The 15,912-nt window shown below is 46.7% G+C and overlaps 1 protein-coding gene across 2 annotated transcripts; it reads left to right on the plus strand.

Annotated features, from left to right (window-relative positions):
• Positions 1-477: 477 nt before the first annotated feature.
• On the plus strand, positions 478-15,876 carry MARVELD3 (MARVEL domain containing 3). Of its 2 annotated transcripts, none has more exons than XM_055412392.2 (3): positions 478-938; positions 3,781-3,908; positions 12,922-15,876. In XM_055412392.2, the coding sequence occupies exons 1-3, from the start codon at positions 553-555 to the stop codon at positions 13,557-13,559; spliced, it is 1,152 nt and encodes a 383-aa protein (XP_055268367.2). In that variant the 5' UTR covers positions 478-552; the 3' UTR covers positions 13,560-15,876. The 2 variants fall into 2 exon arrangements, with proteins under 2 accessions (XP_055268367.2, XP_055268368.2); XM_055412393.2 differs by lacking the exon at positions 12,922-15,876 and adding an exon at positions 9,137-12,915.
• Positions 15,877-15,912: the final 36 nt, after the last annotated feature.

A 15,912-nucleotide genomic window follows, 5' to 3' on the forward strand; every position in this document is an offset into this window, starting at 1 on the left:
CTTTCACTGTATGAGTCATCATTTTAAAAAAATCTTTGTAAGTCCTGGATTCTTATAAAAATGGATGAATTGGCCTCAAGTCCCCTACAACACAGTTGTAAAGACAGCAGGAGAGGGAGGAAGAGGACAACCGCTGGGTGGCTGGCTGAGTTGCTAAGGGAGAAGGCAGATGGGAACACTCTGGGAAAGCAAACCCAAGTTGCTAAGTTGAGGGCACAGTCCCCCTGGCCGCCATCCTGAGGGCGTCACGGTACAGATACCTCAGGGCTGAGGAGGCACGGGAGGCGGGCGGTAGTCGCGTCCTCTGTGTGTAAAGCTGCGCGACGCTCTGGGCTCGCACCCGATCTGGGCTCGCGCGCGCCCAGACGCCGGGCCGCGCTCCCCGGCTCCCCCTGCCGGCGCGGGTCCTCAGGTGATGCCCTCCCGGGCCGCCGCGGCATTGGTGCGCGTGCGCGCAGGTGAGCGTCCCGCCCCCAGGCTTGGCCACCTGCCGCCGAAACCTGTGGATTGCTGCCCTCGGGTCGCTCCGGGGCGCGGACGCGAAACCGAGCCATGGAACAGACGTCGGGCACTCGCGAGTCCCGGGCCCGGCCGAGAGAGCGGGACCCAGACCGGCATCCCCGCCCGGAACGAGACCGCCACGCCGAGAGACAGCGGGGCAGAGCCGGGGACCGGCACAGGGAGAGAGACGCGGGCGGGCGGCGGGACGGGGACCGCGACGGGGAGCGGACCCGGGAGGCGCGCCAGGGCCGGCCCCGGGCAGGGGACCACCGCGGCGGCGAACAGAGAGTTCGGGAAAACTCCCGCCCGAGTCGGACGCGGGACGGACCCCGGCGGCCGACCTGGGACGCGGCCCCGCCCCCCCGGCCCGCGACGTGGGAAACCCCCGAGCCGCCGCCCCTGTGGAAGGAGGGCCTCGGACGCCGAGGGCCAGAAAGGTGAGGTGCGGCGGCGGGGCGCGGGAGCTCGGCCCCGAGGAAGCCTGCGTCTGCGGCCCGCCTGCGGGCCCGACTACCTGTCCTAGGAAGCGGGTTTAGAGAAACTGCCATTCTTCCCTTTGGAGCTTTTAGGGGTGACCTAAGGAGGGAAGGAAGACTTCACAGTGGCCACCACCACACCCTCTCCCCTCCCCCGCACACACACTTCTTGACCTGAACCCACCACCCCTCTCCACTCCCCGCCACCACCACTCCCCGTTGAAAGTGGAAGGGCCGGGGTTCCAGGAAAAGAAGAAAGGGCTGCAGGACCAGAAGGGGAAGGAGTAGGAAGGAGATTGAGTGGGTGGGGTTAATCTGAGGCTCCTCCCTGACACACAGACACACACACACACAGACACGCGCGCACACACACACACACACACACACACACACGTCACAGGATTGCCCCCTTGAGGCTTCAGACCCTTGTCCTGTTTTCCAAAACCAGCCCTCCCCGTTCCCTGGAGGTCCAGGCCTAATAAAGTCAGCCCAGTGAAAAGTTAATACATTAATGTGTAACCCTTTCCAGGGCTATATGTATTTCAAAACCAGACAGCTGGGAGAAGCTAGACTTTTAGCCAAAGAGCTGAATGAACCTAAAGCTCTGCATAGAAGGGCAGAGATTTCCCTCATCTTTGTCAGTGAGGTCCTTCTGGGCAGCTTCATTCAAATCGCATTATTGTCTCAGACCTCACCTTCCTGAATGAACAAATTTTGCCATCCCTGTCTTTACAACAGAGTTCCCACAAGGCCTGTGGAGTGACAGCATCATGATGTTTTAGAAGACTTGGTGAGCTGGGAGAGAGGGTTAGGATGGAAGGAAGGAAGGAGAGGCAGTATTCCCAGGTCCCACTCTCTCTAGGGAAGTGGTCCTTTTCCCATTGCACGTTCTATGTAGCCAAATATATTACTGAATGCCCAGATTAGATGCCAGGAGACAGGCAGGTACTAGAGTGATGATTACCTCTGGCTTTTACCCTCATTCCTAGGAGGAGTCCAGGCTCCTGTCTGCTATGGGACTTGGAGGCTTTAGCCCAGTCTCTCTCCCAGTTGTGTCCACAAAGCGGGAAAGCTACTATCCTGAGTTTATGTTAAATTATCTAGAACTAACTAGCCAAGGTGTAACAAAGGATCCACAAAGCGGGAAAGCTACTATCCTGAGTTTATGTTACATTATCTAGAACTAACTAGCCAAGGTGTAACAAAGGATGTGCCTAGTTACAGTCACAGGCATTGGCCATTGTTTCCCTACCTAAAGCCACATTGCATTGCAACTGCCTGACCTAGGAGACAGAAAAGGCAGTGGCACCCCACTCCAGTACTCTTGCCTGAAAAATCCCATGGATGGAGGAGCCTGGTGGGCTGCAGTCCATCGGGTCTCTAAGAGTTGGACACAACTGAGCAACTTCACTTTCACTTTTCATGCATTGGAGAAGGAAATGGCAACCCACTCCAGTGTTCTTGCCTGGAGAATCCCAGGGACAGCAGAGCCTGGTGGGCTGCCATCTATGGAGTCACACAGAGTCAGACACGATTGAAACGACTTAGCAGCAGCAGACCTAGGAGAAGTCACAACTTCTTTTTTAAATTTCCTTTTAAAATGGTGTCCTGGGCTCCCTGACCACCACTACCCCTACTAGCCCCAAAGCTAGTGAAGGGAATACTTTTGCTTCTTTTATTCACAGATAGTTGGTGGTTTAAAATCAAAAGCCATTTATTTGACTCTCCTCCACATAACAAGCATGTATTTAATGGATGGGAGGCAGGGCCAGGGACTACAGAGGTCTACTCAGGATGTCCATAGGACACTGCCAAGTAAACAGGCCTATTTGCAGCACATGTGAAATGTGCTGCTCCTGGGGAAACCAATTCAGAGAGAACTGAGCTGGGGCCCTGATAGGGCTCTGGAATGTTTGCTGGATGAGGCAGACTGAAAGCTGAGTTCTGGAGAAGGAGCTCCAGGCTGTCTCTCACGGTGACCTAGACGCATGGGAATGCAGATCATCTTTTGGGGCAGGGAGAGGGGCAGTTCACTATGGCTGGGTCTGTAAAAGTGAGATTGTGAGTGGAGAGTGATGAACAAGGGCCCTCCTGCACTGTGCTTAAAGTTTGGACTTCATGGATTTCGAACCCAAAAGGTACATGATGAGATCTGTGTTCTATAAGAATCCCTGGAGCCCAGGTAGTAGAATGCAGCCCCCACCATTCACCACAGAAATCTTGGACAAAAGCCCAGGATGTGCTCGATAAAGTGATGGGGAAGGTTGGGAGTAGGGGATGAGGAGAAGCAGAATAGTCTATGCCAGGGCTGTCAGAAGAAGAGGGAGAGCTATGATGTCCAAAGTTGTCTGTACCACCAGAGCCTAGAGAATTACTGCTGATTCACCTCTTTCCAGAGTAACAAGGGAAGGAAGAGAATGCCAGCCTGGACATCAGTCTTGTGAATGCAGACTAGTTTTGAAAAGGGCCCATCCTCAATGAACTGAAAAGCTCCCCCAAGTGGTTCCCAGCTACCTGTTCAATAGCCACCCTCCCCGCTTCCCCAGCAAGCAAACAAGCCAGCATGGGAGATAGGGCTCAGAATTACTGGGATAAGTGATGTACTTAGCAGAATTGGGCCAAGTGTTTGAACACCCTGTGGAGCCACTAAGCCAGAAAATTCTCTGGAGTATGAAAACTGGCAGATTTTCTGTTCTGTGAATTCTTTAACCTCTGGGCCCAGCATGAGGTGTCCAGAGTTCTAATACTGAACCAACTATTGAATGTGAAGCCTGCTAATGGCCATGTATGTGTTTGGTTATAGTGAACCCACTTCAGGGAGATACCCACTCTCGAACCCCCAGCCTGGACTACAGGAAGTGGTGTATTACCAGTCAGAGGCTGAAGGGCTCCTGGAATGCCACAAGTGCAGATACCTGTGCACCGGGAGAGGTGAGCCATTTTGAAGGCAGACCATTTACTTACCTTTGCTGGTGGTCCTGGAAGGGGTCCAAGCTAGTGGGGCAAAAATTCAAGCAGACCTCCCTTTTGGTTTCCTAGCATTTTTGTTTTCATACCCGCATGAGGATCACATTTTCTAAAAAAAAACAAAAAACAGGTGGCCAGGTTTCCCATGTTTCTTCTCGGACACGCCTGGGGTGGTGAGGCAGCCATGCTTGCAATTTTCAGGCTGCAGATGGACCGCCAGGCAGAGCCAACTCTAAGCTGCCAGCTGTCAGAGTGGGGCTCATCAGGAAAGGTGGTCAGAACTAGAGAGGGAAGATGACCTGGAGATGGCAGACAGGTTGAGCTCATGCCACAGGACAGGAGATCTGATGCCCAAACATGCCATCATGGCTTTTAAATGTTGTTGACTGAAACCCACAGTAAGAAATACACACACATCATGAACCAAGTTCTATCCTGTTCTGTGTTATTAAAAACAAAAAACCACACTTAAGGGGCTTCCCTGGTGGTCCACTGGCTAAGACTTCCACTCCCAGTACAAGGGACCTGGGTTCGAACCCTGGTCAGGGAACTAGATCCCATATGCTGCAACTAAGAGTTTGCATGCTGCAACAAAGATTGAAGATCCTGCATGCTGCAACTAAGATCAGGCACAGCCAAATTAATAAAGGTAAAATAAAATTAAATATTAAAAAAAGAAACATACTTCTTAGAATCCACAGTTTGAAGAACTGTGATTTTAAATAATATCATGTGTCAGCTCCAAATGTGGTTTTCCAGAGTTCCCATCCTAGCACCAGGCCTGGCCTTGCCAACAATGAAGAAAATCAGGTTTGTCAGGGTGAGTCCTTAGGACTCACATGATTTGGTGAGAAATTTATCTCAGCTGCCAGTGACTAAGAGGGGAAAATTTCTCAGCCTGAGGGGGAGAAATCATGAAACTTACACCTGAAAGTGTCCCTTAGAATAATTGCAGTGAGATACGTTGTTATAGGATTACGTAGAACTTTTATTGAAGACCTCTAGGTAATCCGGGTACCAGAACCCTCACTCTAGTTTACATATGTTGGCACACCCCATTGCTTTTAATTCTCTCAACAACTCCTGAGGCTCAGAGAGGTACAGTAAGTTATACAAAGTCACACAGCTGTGAAGTGGAAGAGCTGGAATTGAAACTTAGAGCCTAACCCTAAGGCCTGATATGGTTTATGTCCTTGACCTTCTTTCCTTGATGATATAAATAGTAGGAACAAGCCAGAAGCTGTTTAACAGGTTTCTCTCTAGAGGTATTCTTCTTCAGTGATTGATTTACCAAGAGAGAGGAGAGGACCGAGCTTGAGGCCCCTGATTTAGTTTTGATTACTTCTGGTTATTTGGCTTTGTGCCTAGAGGTTCGGTTTCTGAATCAAGATAGTGAAAGGATGACTGAGCAGTCAGAAGCTAACAAATGAGGGCTTATAAAGATCTCTGAACACACAGAGACCCGTATATATATACACAACGTTGTATTGTTTTGAGAGCAGCAGTCACTGAACACCAGGAACTTGTCTCAGCAGGAAAGGCACACCTGGGTAAAGGTCCCCTGAAGAATTTCAGCCTTGTCTTAGATCTTCTGTGACTTCTTTTCCTTATCGGTGAAATCACGTCCTCCTCCTCCAGCAAACGGGCAAAGAGGGAAAGCAGCTGTGGCTCTGACTTCTTAGGGAGACCCTGCAGTTTGGGTTGAGTCACCCTTAGGAAGTTCAGTGGAACACTGACAAAAAGAGATAAACCCTGAATTCACGGTTTGGGGCAAGACTCCTCAGCTACCAAAATCTTTAAAGGCTGAGGATAAAGATCAGATAATAAGTAAGTACAAATGTTACATGTGCATATCAGATCACTAGGAATCCTCTGTGTGTATAGGTTGTGCTATGGATTTAGTATTTGGAGGGATGGTGATGAGTTACAGGTTCCCTGGGAAGGAGATACATCACCTGCTCTCCTCCTGGCTCCCTTCTTTTGCATTTGGGGCAGCTTCTCCTTTCCCTTTTTGTCCTTTTCCTCTTCCTTTAGACCTTTGTTGCTCACATCATAATGGAAAAGATCATAAGAGGAGAATTAGGCCAGTAAAACAAGGAAAGTGTGTGTGGTTTTTTTAAAGGTAATGTTTGCATTCACCTTGCAGCCTTACTTGCAAACCATCCTTAAAAATTTAATTTATCTCTCCAAATGTTATAATCTCTATAGTTCGTGGTGTCTGTCATTCAGAGCCTAGAAGTTTAGTTCTGAGATGGCTTCTCACTGCCTATGGAATTGACTTGTGACCATACTGAAAAGGTTCAAGGGGACAATGGTGGAGATTTTGCTCCTCAACTTGCATTCTCAATACCCCAGTACCCTTGCATTCTCAATATCCTTACCCAGTGCTTATGGGACTGAGCCTATGTCAAGATTTCAAACCATGGCTGACTTTAAGAGTGTAAACTCATTAGCAGATCTGAAATATTCAGCCAGAATCAGAGGAATGAATGACCGAAAATGCATAACTGCTTCTTAAGAGAGAGGTGCAGACTCAGTGAGCCAGATCCTTTAAGGGGCGAGAGAATCCCAGGGACGGGGGAGCCTGGTGGGCTGCCGTCTATGGGGTCACACAGAGTCGGACACGACTGAAGTGACTTAGCAGCAGCAGCAAGGCCTAGAGAGGCTCTGGGCTTTTATTTTTAAAAACGTATTACCAGACATCTCCCCCATCCCTGGTGATTGTTTTCTGGTTCTATTTAAAGCTACAACAGGAATAAGGCGTTTGTGGAGGCTCTGTCCTCTCCAGACTCTATTACAAAATACATAGCATATATCTGCTCCCATATAGCAAAACACTGGGAAAGCCTAAATATCCTTTACGTTGAAATTATTTAAATTCATCATGGCATCCTATATTCCTTTAATAATATAAGTATATTTATATTTGCTATGGTAGAAAAACTGTTCATACTATATTAAGTGAAAAAATGGGTTATATAATAGTAGAGAGAACCCTATTCTTTCTTAAAAACAAATAAACAGCAAAAATTATGCACATATGGCAGGAAAGTCCAAAAGAAAAAAAAATGGTAACAGTGGCTTCTCCAGTTTTATTGGTTGGATTTTAGATCATTTTTATGTTATATGTTTCTGTTTCATCTAGATTTTCTTTCTTTTTTTTACCATCCTTGTGTGTTACTTTTATAATTAAATAAAACAGTAATGCCATTTGCATTTTGGAGGGGGAATGGCAGAGTGTAAACATAATACTTGAGAGTGCTTGGTTTCAATTAGCAAATGTGCAAGTGTAACACACCTTCATGCTTAGACCACCTGGTGTTTGCTGTTTAGCTGACTCTTTGGGACCCCATGGACTATAGACCAGCAGGTTCCTCTGTCCATGGGCTTTTCCAGGCAAGAATATTGGAGTGAATTGCCACGTCCTTCTCCAAGAGATCTTCCCAATTTCCAGGGATTGAACTCATGTCTCCTGCATTGGCAGGCAGATTCTTTACCACTGAGCCACAAGGGAAACCCTAGACCAACTGGACCCAGGCCCAAAATCTGGTTCTGTAAAAGCCAGGGAGATACAACAGCCTGATCCTACAGTCAGCTGACCCATAGAACCATGCCAGCACATACAACTCCCAGCTTTGTATTATGAACAGAAAAAGAAGCCATACACAAAAGAGCACATAACTGTATGATTCCATTTGCATGAAATTCAAGAAAGACAAACCTAGTTTCTAATGGCAGAGAGCAGATCAGCGGTGGCCTGAGGAGGAGGGTGAGGGGTTGACCCCAGAGGGTTTTAGGGAACTTTCTAGGAGGATGAAAACAGTCTATATCTTGATTATGATTACATGGCATACACATTTGTCAGACTCTATCAAGCTATGTGCTTAATGAGGGTCCTTTTGTTGTGTATAAGGTATATCAAAATAAAACTAACTTTAAGGAAAGCAGCTAGCTTTGGTAGAAAAGCTGGGACTCTTTGATTGTCCGGCCAAGAATCCTGAAACAATCCAGCTCTGGGAAAGTATCACAGCCCAGATTTGCTCTTGAAAGTGAAAGTGCTAGTGACTCAGTCCTGTCCACCTCTTTGCAGTGCCATGGACTGTAGCCCACCAGGCTTCTCTGTCCATGGGATTCTCCAGGCAAGAATACTGGAGTGGGTTGCCATGCCCTCCTCCAGGGGATCTTCCCAACTCAGGGATCAAACCCAGGTCTCCTGAATTGCAGGCAGATTCTTTACTATCTGAGCCACTACTTCTTGAGTTAAAGTCTAAGAACAGTAAATTATGTTTTACTGTTTAATTATATGTAATTCGGTAATTAATTAACTTAATCATTCCTATCTGTGGTACTTGTGAACCACGATTAATATTTTGATGGATAACTTTCATGCTCTTTTCTGACTTCATTGTAATTTTTAAGCACTATGTTATAATCTTTTTCAAACTTGGAGAAGTTTCCTCTTCCAAACTGAAAGAAAGTCGCTCAGTTGTGTCTGACTCTTTGCAAACCCGTGAACTATACAGTCCATGGAATTCTCCAGGCCAGAATACTGAAGTGGGTAGCCTTTGCCTTCTCCAGGGGATCTTCCCAACCCAGGGATCAAACCCAGGTCTCCCGCGTTGTGGGTGAATTCTTTACCAGCTGAGCCACAAGGGAAGCCCAAGAATACCGGAATGGGTAGCCTATCCCTTCTCCAGCAGATCTTCCTGACCCAGGAATCAAACTGGGGTCTCCTGCATTGCAGGTGGATTCTTTACCAGCTGAGCCACAAGGGAAGCAAGTTGAAGATGGCCAAAAAACATCTAAAAAGGACGTAACTATTTTTTGCAGCCTTTGTGGCAGGGCAGGGCTAGGGCAGAGAATCTTCTTGCCTTCCATAAACAACACCTTTCTTCCTGCTCCCCGGCCTGACTTCTCCCCTCATCGTCCTGCAGCCACCTGGACCAGCTGCTTTGCTGTTTTTAGAGTTACCCTTTTCAGTCCAAAGTATCTCTGACATCATTTCTGGAGGCCACAGTTCCCTGCTACCATCTAGTGCTAATCCTGCAGCTTTGGCTGCTCAGGCCTTCCAAGGGGCAGAAGAAAGAGCTGGCTGTGGCATGAGCTGCCATGGGGAAGATAAGCCTTGAGCTGGAAGTCTTCAAGTGTAAAACAACATCTCTCAAAATGGTAACAACACCCTTCTTTTGCAGCCTGCTGCCAAATGCTGGAGGTTCTCCTGAACTTGCTGATCCTGGCCTGCAGCTCTGTGTCTTACAATTCCACGGGGGGCTACACAGGCATCACCAGCCTGGGGGGAGTTTACTACTACCAGTATGGAGGGGCTTACAGTGGTTTCAATGGTGCTGATGGGGAGAAAGCGCAGCAGTTGGACATTCAGTTCTACCAGCTAAAGCTGCCCACGGTCACTGTGGCGATGGCCTGCAGTGGAGCCTTCATGGCCTTCAGCTGCCTCCTCCTCATCCTGGGTGTTCTGCGGGTGCCGTGGCACTGCCCTTTGTTGCTGGTGATTGAAGGTGTGCTGCACGTGCTTATTGCTGGGGCATACATCCCGGCCTTGTACTTCTATTTCCACAACCTCTCGGCTGCCTACGCCTCTCCCGTGTGCAAGGAGAGGGAGGCGCTATACCAGAGCAAAGGATACAGTGGCTTCAGCTGCAGTTTCCATGGGGGAGACATTGGTGTTGGAATCTTTGCTGCCCTGGGCATTGGGGTCTTTCCAGTGGGGGCCGCGCTGGCCATCAGGGGTTACCAAAAGGTCAGGAAGCTGAAGGAGAAGCCTGCAGAAATGTTGGAGTTTTAGGCTTTTTAAAACATTCCACCAAACTTGAGTGATGGAAGTTACACCGAACTACTGTCTTTCGTGGAATGCTTTGTTGTAGAACTTGCCAGCCCTCAGGAGATAAACAGTCCAGCTTTGGTTTGCTGGGCCGAATTCCAGGGTTGGAACAGCACCACCTGATGTTATAAACCCTGGTTCTGGAGCTCTCTGTTGGTGAGGGACTGACCAAAATGACTTTAAAAAACAAAGGTGAAAATAAAACAATAAAAACACACCAAAACCAGAGTCAGGAGCCACAAGGAAAAGGCATGTGCTGTGGCAAAATGCACTCTTGATTGAATAAAGGGAGATAACCAAGGGTCCTTGAAGAACCCCTGTTCTCAGTGTGCATGAAAAGCCACATAGACGTGAAAAAACATTTCAGCCTTAAGTCCTCTAAACACAGCTGTCTCAAGCAGCTTAGCCTCAAATTTTTTCCTCACTGAACTCTAGGTTCTTCACTTCCTTAATGCTGGGTGAGGGCGGGTGGGGATGCTGGGGAGACCACTTCTGTGAGATTTAAGTTGGAGGAGGCGTGGGCTGTGGAAAGACGAATCTCTTTCCTCTTTTTCTCCTCCTCTTTTGCAACCCAGATTATTTCACTGGGTTGCAAAAGAGGTTTTCTAACAAGCCCCCTTACAACGGCCTTGAAAGCTCAATACGTCTTTTGTACCTCTTGTAAATGTACCATTGTACGATAGATTCAACTCAACAACCAGAATTCAGGATCCATCCAGAATCAAAGGATGTAAAATCTTTCCCAGCAGAAGAATGCTACTTTTGGCCAGACAACCTCATGGGTTCTTGCTGCATGTTAAATTAGGACTTATGGCCCACTATAATATATTCTTGGTAGAAGTGAATATGTTCTTTGCTTTATGTAACACCAATAAAAATCCAAAGAAAAAATTTTGATTTGGAGGTGATGGTTCTCTTTACATTTATAATATTATTTCCTTACTTGGCACATTTAAAAGGTGAGTTCCATTTGGGTTTACAAAAGGAAATACATATATTTGCTTGTATACGATTAGAAAGCTTCTTGAAGAATATATAAGAAAGTATTAACAGTATTTGCTTCTGGAGAAGAGTTTTAATTTGATTAGCCACAAAAGCAGCCTCACCCAAAAAAGATGCTATTTTACAACAAAAATCTATTTGTTTCAGTTTTCATTTCCCTCTCCAGCTTATCCCTAACTGCTAGCTCTAGAGGTGGTTGTGGTTTAGTTGCTAAATCCTGTCCAGTTCATGGCTACTCCATGGACTGTAGCCCACCAGGCTCCTAGTAGGCCACTCTTTTCTCTTATCCTGATGTCTATGAATCTTTCTGCACTAATCGCATGCTTGGAAATACTTGAACCTGTTCATTGTTTTCAGCAAAGCCAGGTAGGCCTGGCTGGTGCTCTGAGTAATACCCAGTGGCCATACTTCTTCATCATTGGACCCGGCAACAGACCATTATTCCTCTTGCTTGTTGTAGTCAATGGAGTGGTTGACACGATCTAGATATATTCCATTCCAGGCTGGCAGATATGTGCTCTGTGTATTATGACTCTGTTGTTTTGGCAGAATCTGTCCCAGAAGGAGAGGTTCAGGCTGCCCACATCTTGTATTAGCACAGCATTCCTACTTCCCTTCAGAGGGTGAGAGATTAATTGCATGCAGAAGGAAAACCAAGGCAGAGAAAGGTATGGTTAGGGGAGATAGCTGCTCCCCATGAATTAGAATGATCTCTGTGTCAATTCGCTATAGGGAGAGAGTAGCCAGTAGTTTATGGTGCCTGGAGTAGGAGTATGCGGTTCTGGTCTGCTGTTATTTTCAGATTTAAATTAGAGGAATGTAGCTTCTCAACTCTCAGAGTCCTTAATTATTGCTACTTCTGTCCTGTGGACCTCCTTGGAATTTGTGTGGGCCCAGCAGGAGATGGAATCAGCAAGCCCAGTAGCTGTTGCCTAAGTACTTTAAACACACTGGTTTTTAGCTGCTCAGTTTATAAACACTGTGGTACCCCTTTGTGTATCAGAGGGCTTTTCTGATATCTGGAATTCATGCTTTTCATAAACTTGTCCCATTTCCTAAATCTCTTACTAATCCTCTTTCATTTTATAAATGTCACTAGGTAGCATCACCGTCCACTTGCATAACATTTTGTGATTTTCCAGGTATTTTCACATACTTGCTTTCATCTGGGCCTCACCCCAGCCCTGTAGGATAAGACATTACCTTCATTTATTTGTCAGATGAAGTATCTGAGGCTTAGAGCCAATGACTTGGGCAGTCACAAGGCAGCAAAGAGCGGGGAAGTGAGCCTGCACTCCCACTCTTCAGAGCTTTTGTTTAGGATTGACCAGTTTTATATGCGCTGGAATCTGTGTGAGTGTAGGTCTCGGAGGTTTTATCGCACGTGTAGATTCGTGTGAGCACCACCACAGTCAGATGCAGAACTACACCAGCATCAGGCATCTCTCTGGCTCCCCCACTCACAGTCCCACCCCTCCCCCCCCCACTCATCCCCATCCTCCGACAACCATGAATCTGTTCTCATTTTGAGACTGTTATGTAAATGGAATCATACAGTATGTAACCTTTGGAGTCTGACTTTTTCTTTTTTTCACTCATAATGAATCCCTTGAGAGCCATCCGAGCTGTTCCGAGTATCAACTGCTCATTCCTTTTCACCGCTGAGTAGAGTTTCCCCTTGGGAGGGCTGTACCAGATTGTTTAACCGTTCGCCCACTGGAGGGCATTTGGGTTTGCTCTGACATCCATGTACATGGTTTTGTGTAGACCTAGATTTTCATTTCTTTACAGTGAATGCTCAGGGGTACAGGTTGCAAAGTCACATGGTAAGTGTATGTGTAGTTTGCCAAAACTTCTTCCACAGTGGCATTTTGGTTTTTCAAACACGAGTGCTAAAACAAAATGAAAAACGGGGACTTCCCTGGAGGTCCAGTGGTTAAGACTCCATGCTTCCGCTGTAGGAGGCATGGATTTGATCTCTAGTCAGGAAAGTTCCACATGCCACATGGTGTAGCCAAAAAGAAAGCCCTGCCAAGATGAACCAAAAAAAACCCCAAAACCATGGATGTTAATGTTGAATCTGTGTCCTCACAATCAGCTCACCGGGTGTTAAATCCCCCGTCTCTCTCCTCCTAGGTGTGATACAGATAGTGGAGGTGATACTGAATGGGATGGTTCTCATGTGTATCGTGGCCTCCTACTTTGTCTTGGCCGGATTCAGTGCCAGCTTTGCCAGTGGCGGCGGCTTTGGGAACAACTATTACTCACCCTTTGAGGGCACCGAGCTGGAGCAGGTTCGGCAGCTGGACCAGCAGTACACAATCCTCCGGGCACCCCTGATATACGGTGGCGTGGCTGTTTCTCTGGGGCTCGGTGTCCTCACCTTGGGTGTTCTACTCCAAGGAGCCAAAAGTCTACACAAACTGCCAGGGAAGTGGCTCCTCCTGGAGGCCGCCTTCAGCCTCCTGGCGGCAGTGGGCTACTGCGTGGGCATCGGCATCTACCTCCACACAGCCTTGCAGATCAATGCCACAGACACTTGCAGGACTAGAGAGCGGGTCTATGCCCGCAAGGGTCTCACCTGGATGAACTGCCAGCTGGCAGGCACTGACGGAGCAGCTGCCACCTTTGCTTGTCTTCTGGTGGTGATGTATGGTGCCAGCGTGGTGGTGGCCCTGCGGAGCTACCAAGAACAGAAGCAGTACAAGGACAGCCAGGAACAGCAGAGACATCACAATGATGCACCAGAATACGTGTGGTCTGGAGTACTCTGAGATCCACTGCAACCTAAAGTCAACCGACCTTGTTTCTCTGGTCCATTAAAATCGCACTTTACACATATGTGGTTTTCATATACTTGATTTCACAAATGCTCCTTCTGGAACCAATACAAAGCTAGATGATCATCCCATTTTTCTATCTGTCTTTGTTGGCTGAGAGCATGCAAAAAATACCTCCACCTTTACTACAAAGAGCAACATTAGGAAGTTTGCATATATGCTTATGGTTTGGCTCTCTTGCCAAATGGTAAGGTAATAATAATAGCTTAAAATAATATCCAGAGGAATTCTGAAAGATGAAAATAACACGTCAGGCAGTAGCAGGCAGTAGAAATATCTTGCCTGTCTGATATTTCTTAATGACTTTAAGAAAGTCATTAAGAAAAACATGCCATTTCCCCCCTGTATATGATCCCAGGGGAGTGATTTTAAAGCCTTTGTGTGGTTAGATTTCAAATGAGTAATTCCATTCTGACTCTCTCTTAGAAGAAAACTCTCCTGCCCACTAGATAAGATAGTGTGCCATGTCCCCAAGAAGCCTTCCTCCATTAGAGATGGGGGGCTGGATCCCTGATACCTGAAGGCAAGTGGTTTTAGCATGCATGGTCCTCCTCAGGATTCCTGCGTTAGGGCTCAGAGAAGATGGTTTTTGCCACCTTTCCAGGTTAGTTTCTTTTTAAACTTATTTGATTGGAATTCACTTTCCTGGAAGATTTTATCATTTCCTGAAATATGAAGCCTCCAAACAGTGAGAAATAATTCATAAACTTCTTAAAACATGTTATTCAGCTGAATGCAAAGATAGAGCAGATGATTTTCCTGGAATATACAGGTATATTGGAGGCGTCTACTTCTGCATCCCTTTCAGTGCCCTACAGATTAGTCCTTCAAAGGTTAATTATAAATTCTTCATGATCTTGAATTGTTTCCATAATGTAACAGTTCATTAACACAGAATCTCAAAAATAAAGTTCTTTTGGCTCTTCTCCCTGGAATATACCATCTTTTCTCTCACCTCTTAAATCCATCCTACTCTTAATTCTTATAAAACCTATTCCAGGTGAAGGATCAAAACTAAACCGCGTACAGAAACAGGGGGAGAAAAAAATCTAGATTATACTTTTACAAAAAGTAAAGCTTGCAGGAAAACAATCAACTAGAAGTCCACATTGTGACCTTAAAATACAAACACCTATGCCACAGAATGAAGCTTTGGCTCCACCACCTTAGCCCAAGGCAGTGGCTGGAGTCCCTGGCAGTTTTCACTGAATGGTAAGACAGGTTTAACAGCAGCAAAAATCAAACAACCCATTTCCTACCTTAAGCACCCCCAGCCCCCACCAAAACTTCCAAACACACACTATTCTCACCTAGGATTTATTCCCTGAAGTATGTCCTGAGATCTTTGCCATGTCTGGGTCAGGTGCTTGGGAAAACAAGGACTTCCGCCTCTGTGACCCCCATATGGTGCCCAGGCCCAGCTATACAGCACTGCTCTGATTCAGTTCCTCTCATCACTACAGTAACGCTCCATCACATTCAAAATGTCTTAGCCAAACTTGCCTTACTACCACTTGTCAGGTCAATCAGTCAAGGTTTCTCACATTTCAGAGACCAAGGTTCAGGAAGGCTTAAGTAGCTCACCCAATGGTTGACATTTCATTGTCACGACGGCTCAGTGCCAAGTCCAGTGCTGAGCTAAGGAAGTATTTGCTGGCATCATCTCATTTTAACTCAGCTGATGAGACTCTTATTTCCATTTAACATCGAGAAAAAACACTGTGCCTTGGGGAGATGAACTTGCCTAAAGTTAAATCTTTTTTAAGTAGCAAAGGCAAAACTCAGACCCTGTGGATCACACACTGAAACGTGTTCCGAGTGACTCGTGTTCTTGTGGTGTTTGATGTACTGGGGAAATTATGTCACATGAAGTACTTATGCCACTCTGGAATAGGTGTCTGGAATAGGTTTGTGTGTCATGGAACTGAGGTATGAAAGCAGATGGCGGCACTGGGCCCACCACACTGGGAGGTGTGCTAAATTCTGCTAAATGAGGAGGAAACCTGCAAAATTATTTCAACTGGGCCTTTATTTGGAGTGAGAGGTAGCTAATCTTGCTTGGATATCCAGAAATTATGGGAGACAACCAACAGGGAGAGGGGAGGGAAACAATTTAGAGGCTTACCTAGATCAGAGGGTTTTGTGAGCCAAAACCCACTGCCTTAAAGTCTAACACCAAAGCCATTAGGACAGACATGATGGCCAGATTATCCACTTAGTTCTTCTGTATCGTTGGTAGCCCTGTGGTTTAAGAGGAGTAGATTATTCATGAGTTCCCTTTCATCAG

The sequence above is a fragment of the Moschus berezovskii genome, chromosome 22 (assembly GCF_049115385.1).
Source record: "Moschus berezovskii isolate FMDL1 chromosome 22, NW_MosBer_1.0, whole genome shotgun sequence".
Taxonomy (NCBI): Eukaryota; Metazoa; Chordata; class Mammalia; order Artiodactyla; family Moschidae; genus Moschus; species Moschus berezovskii.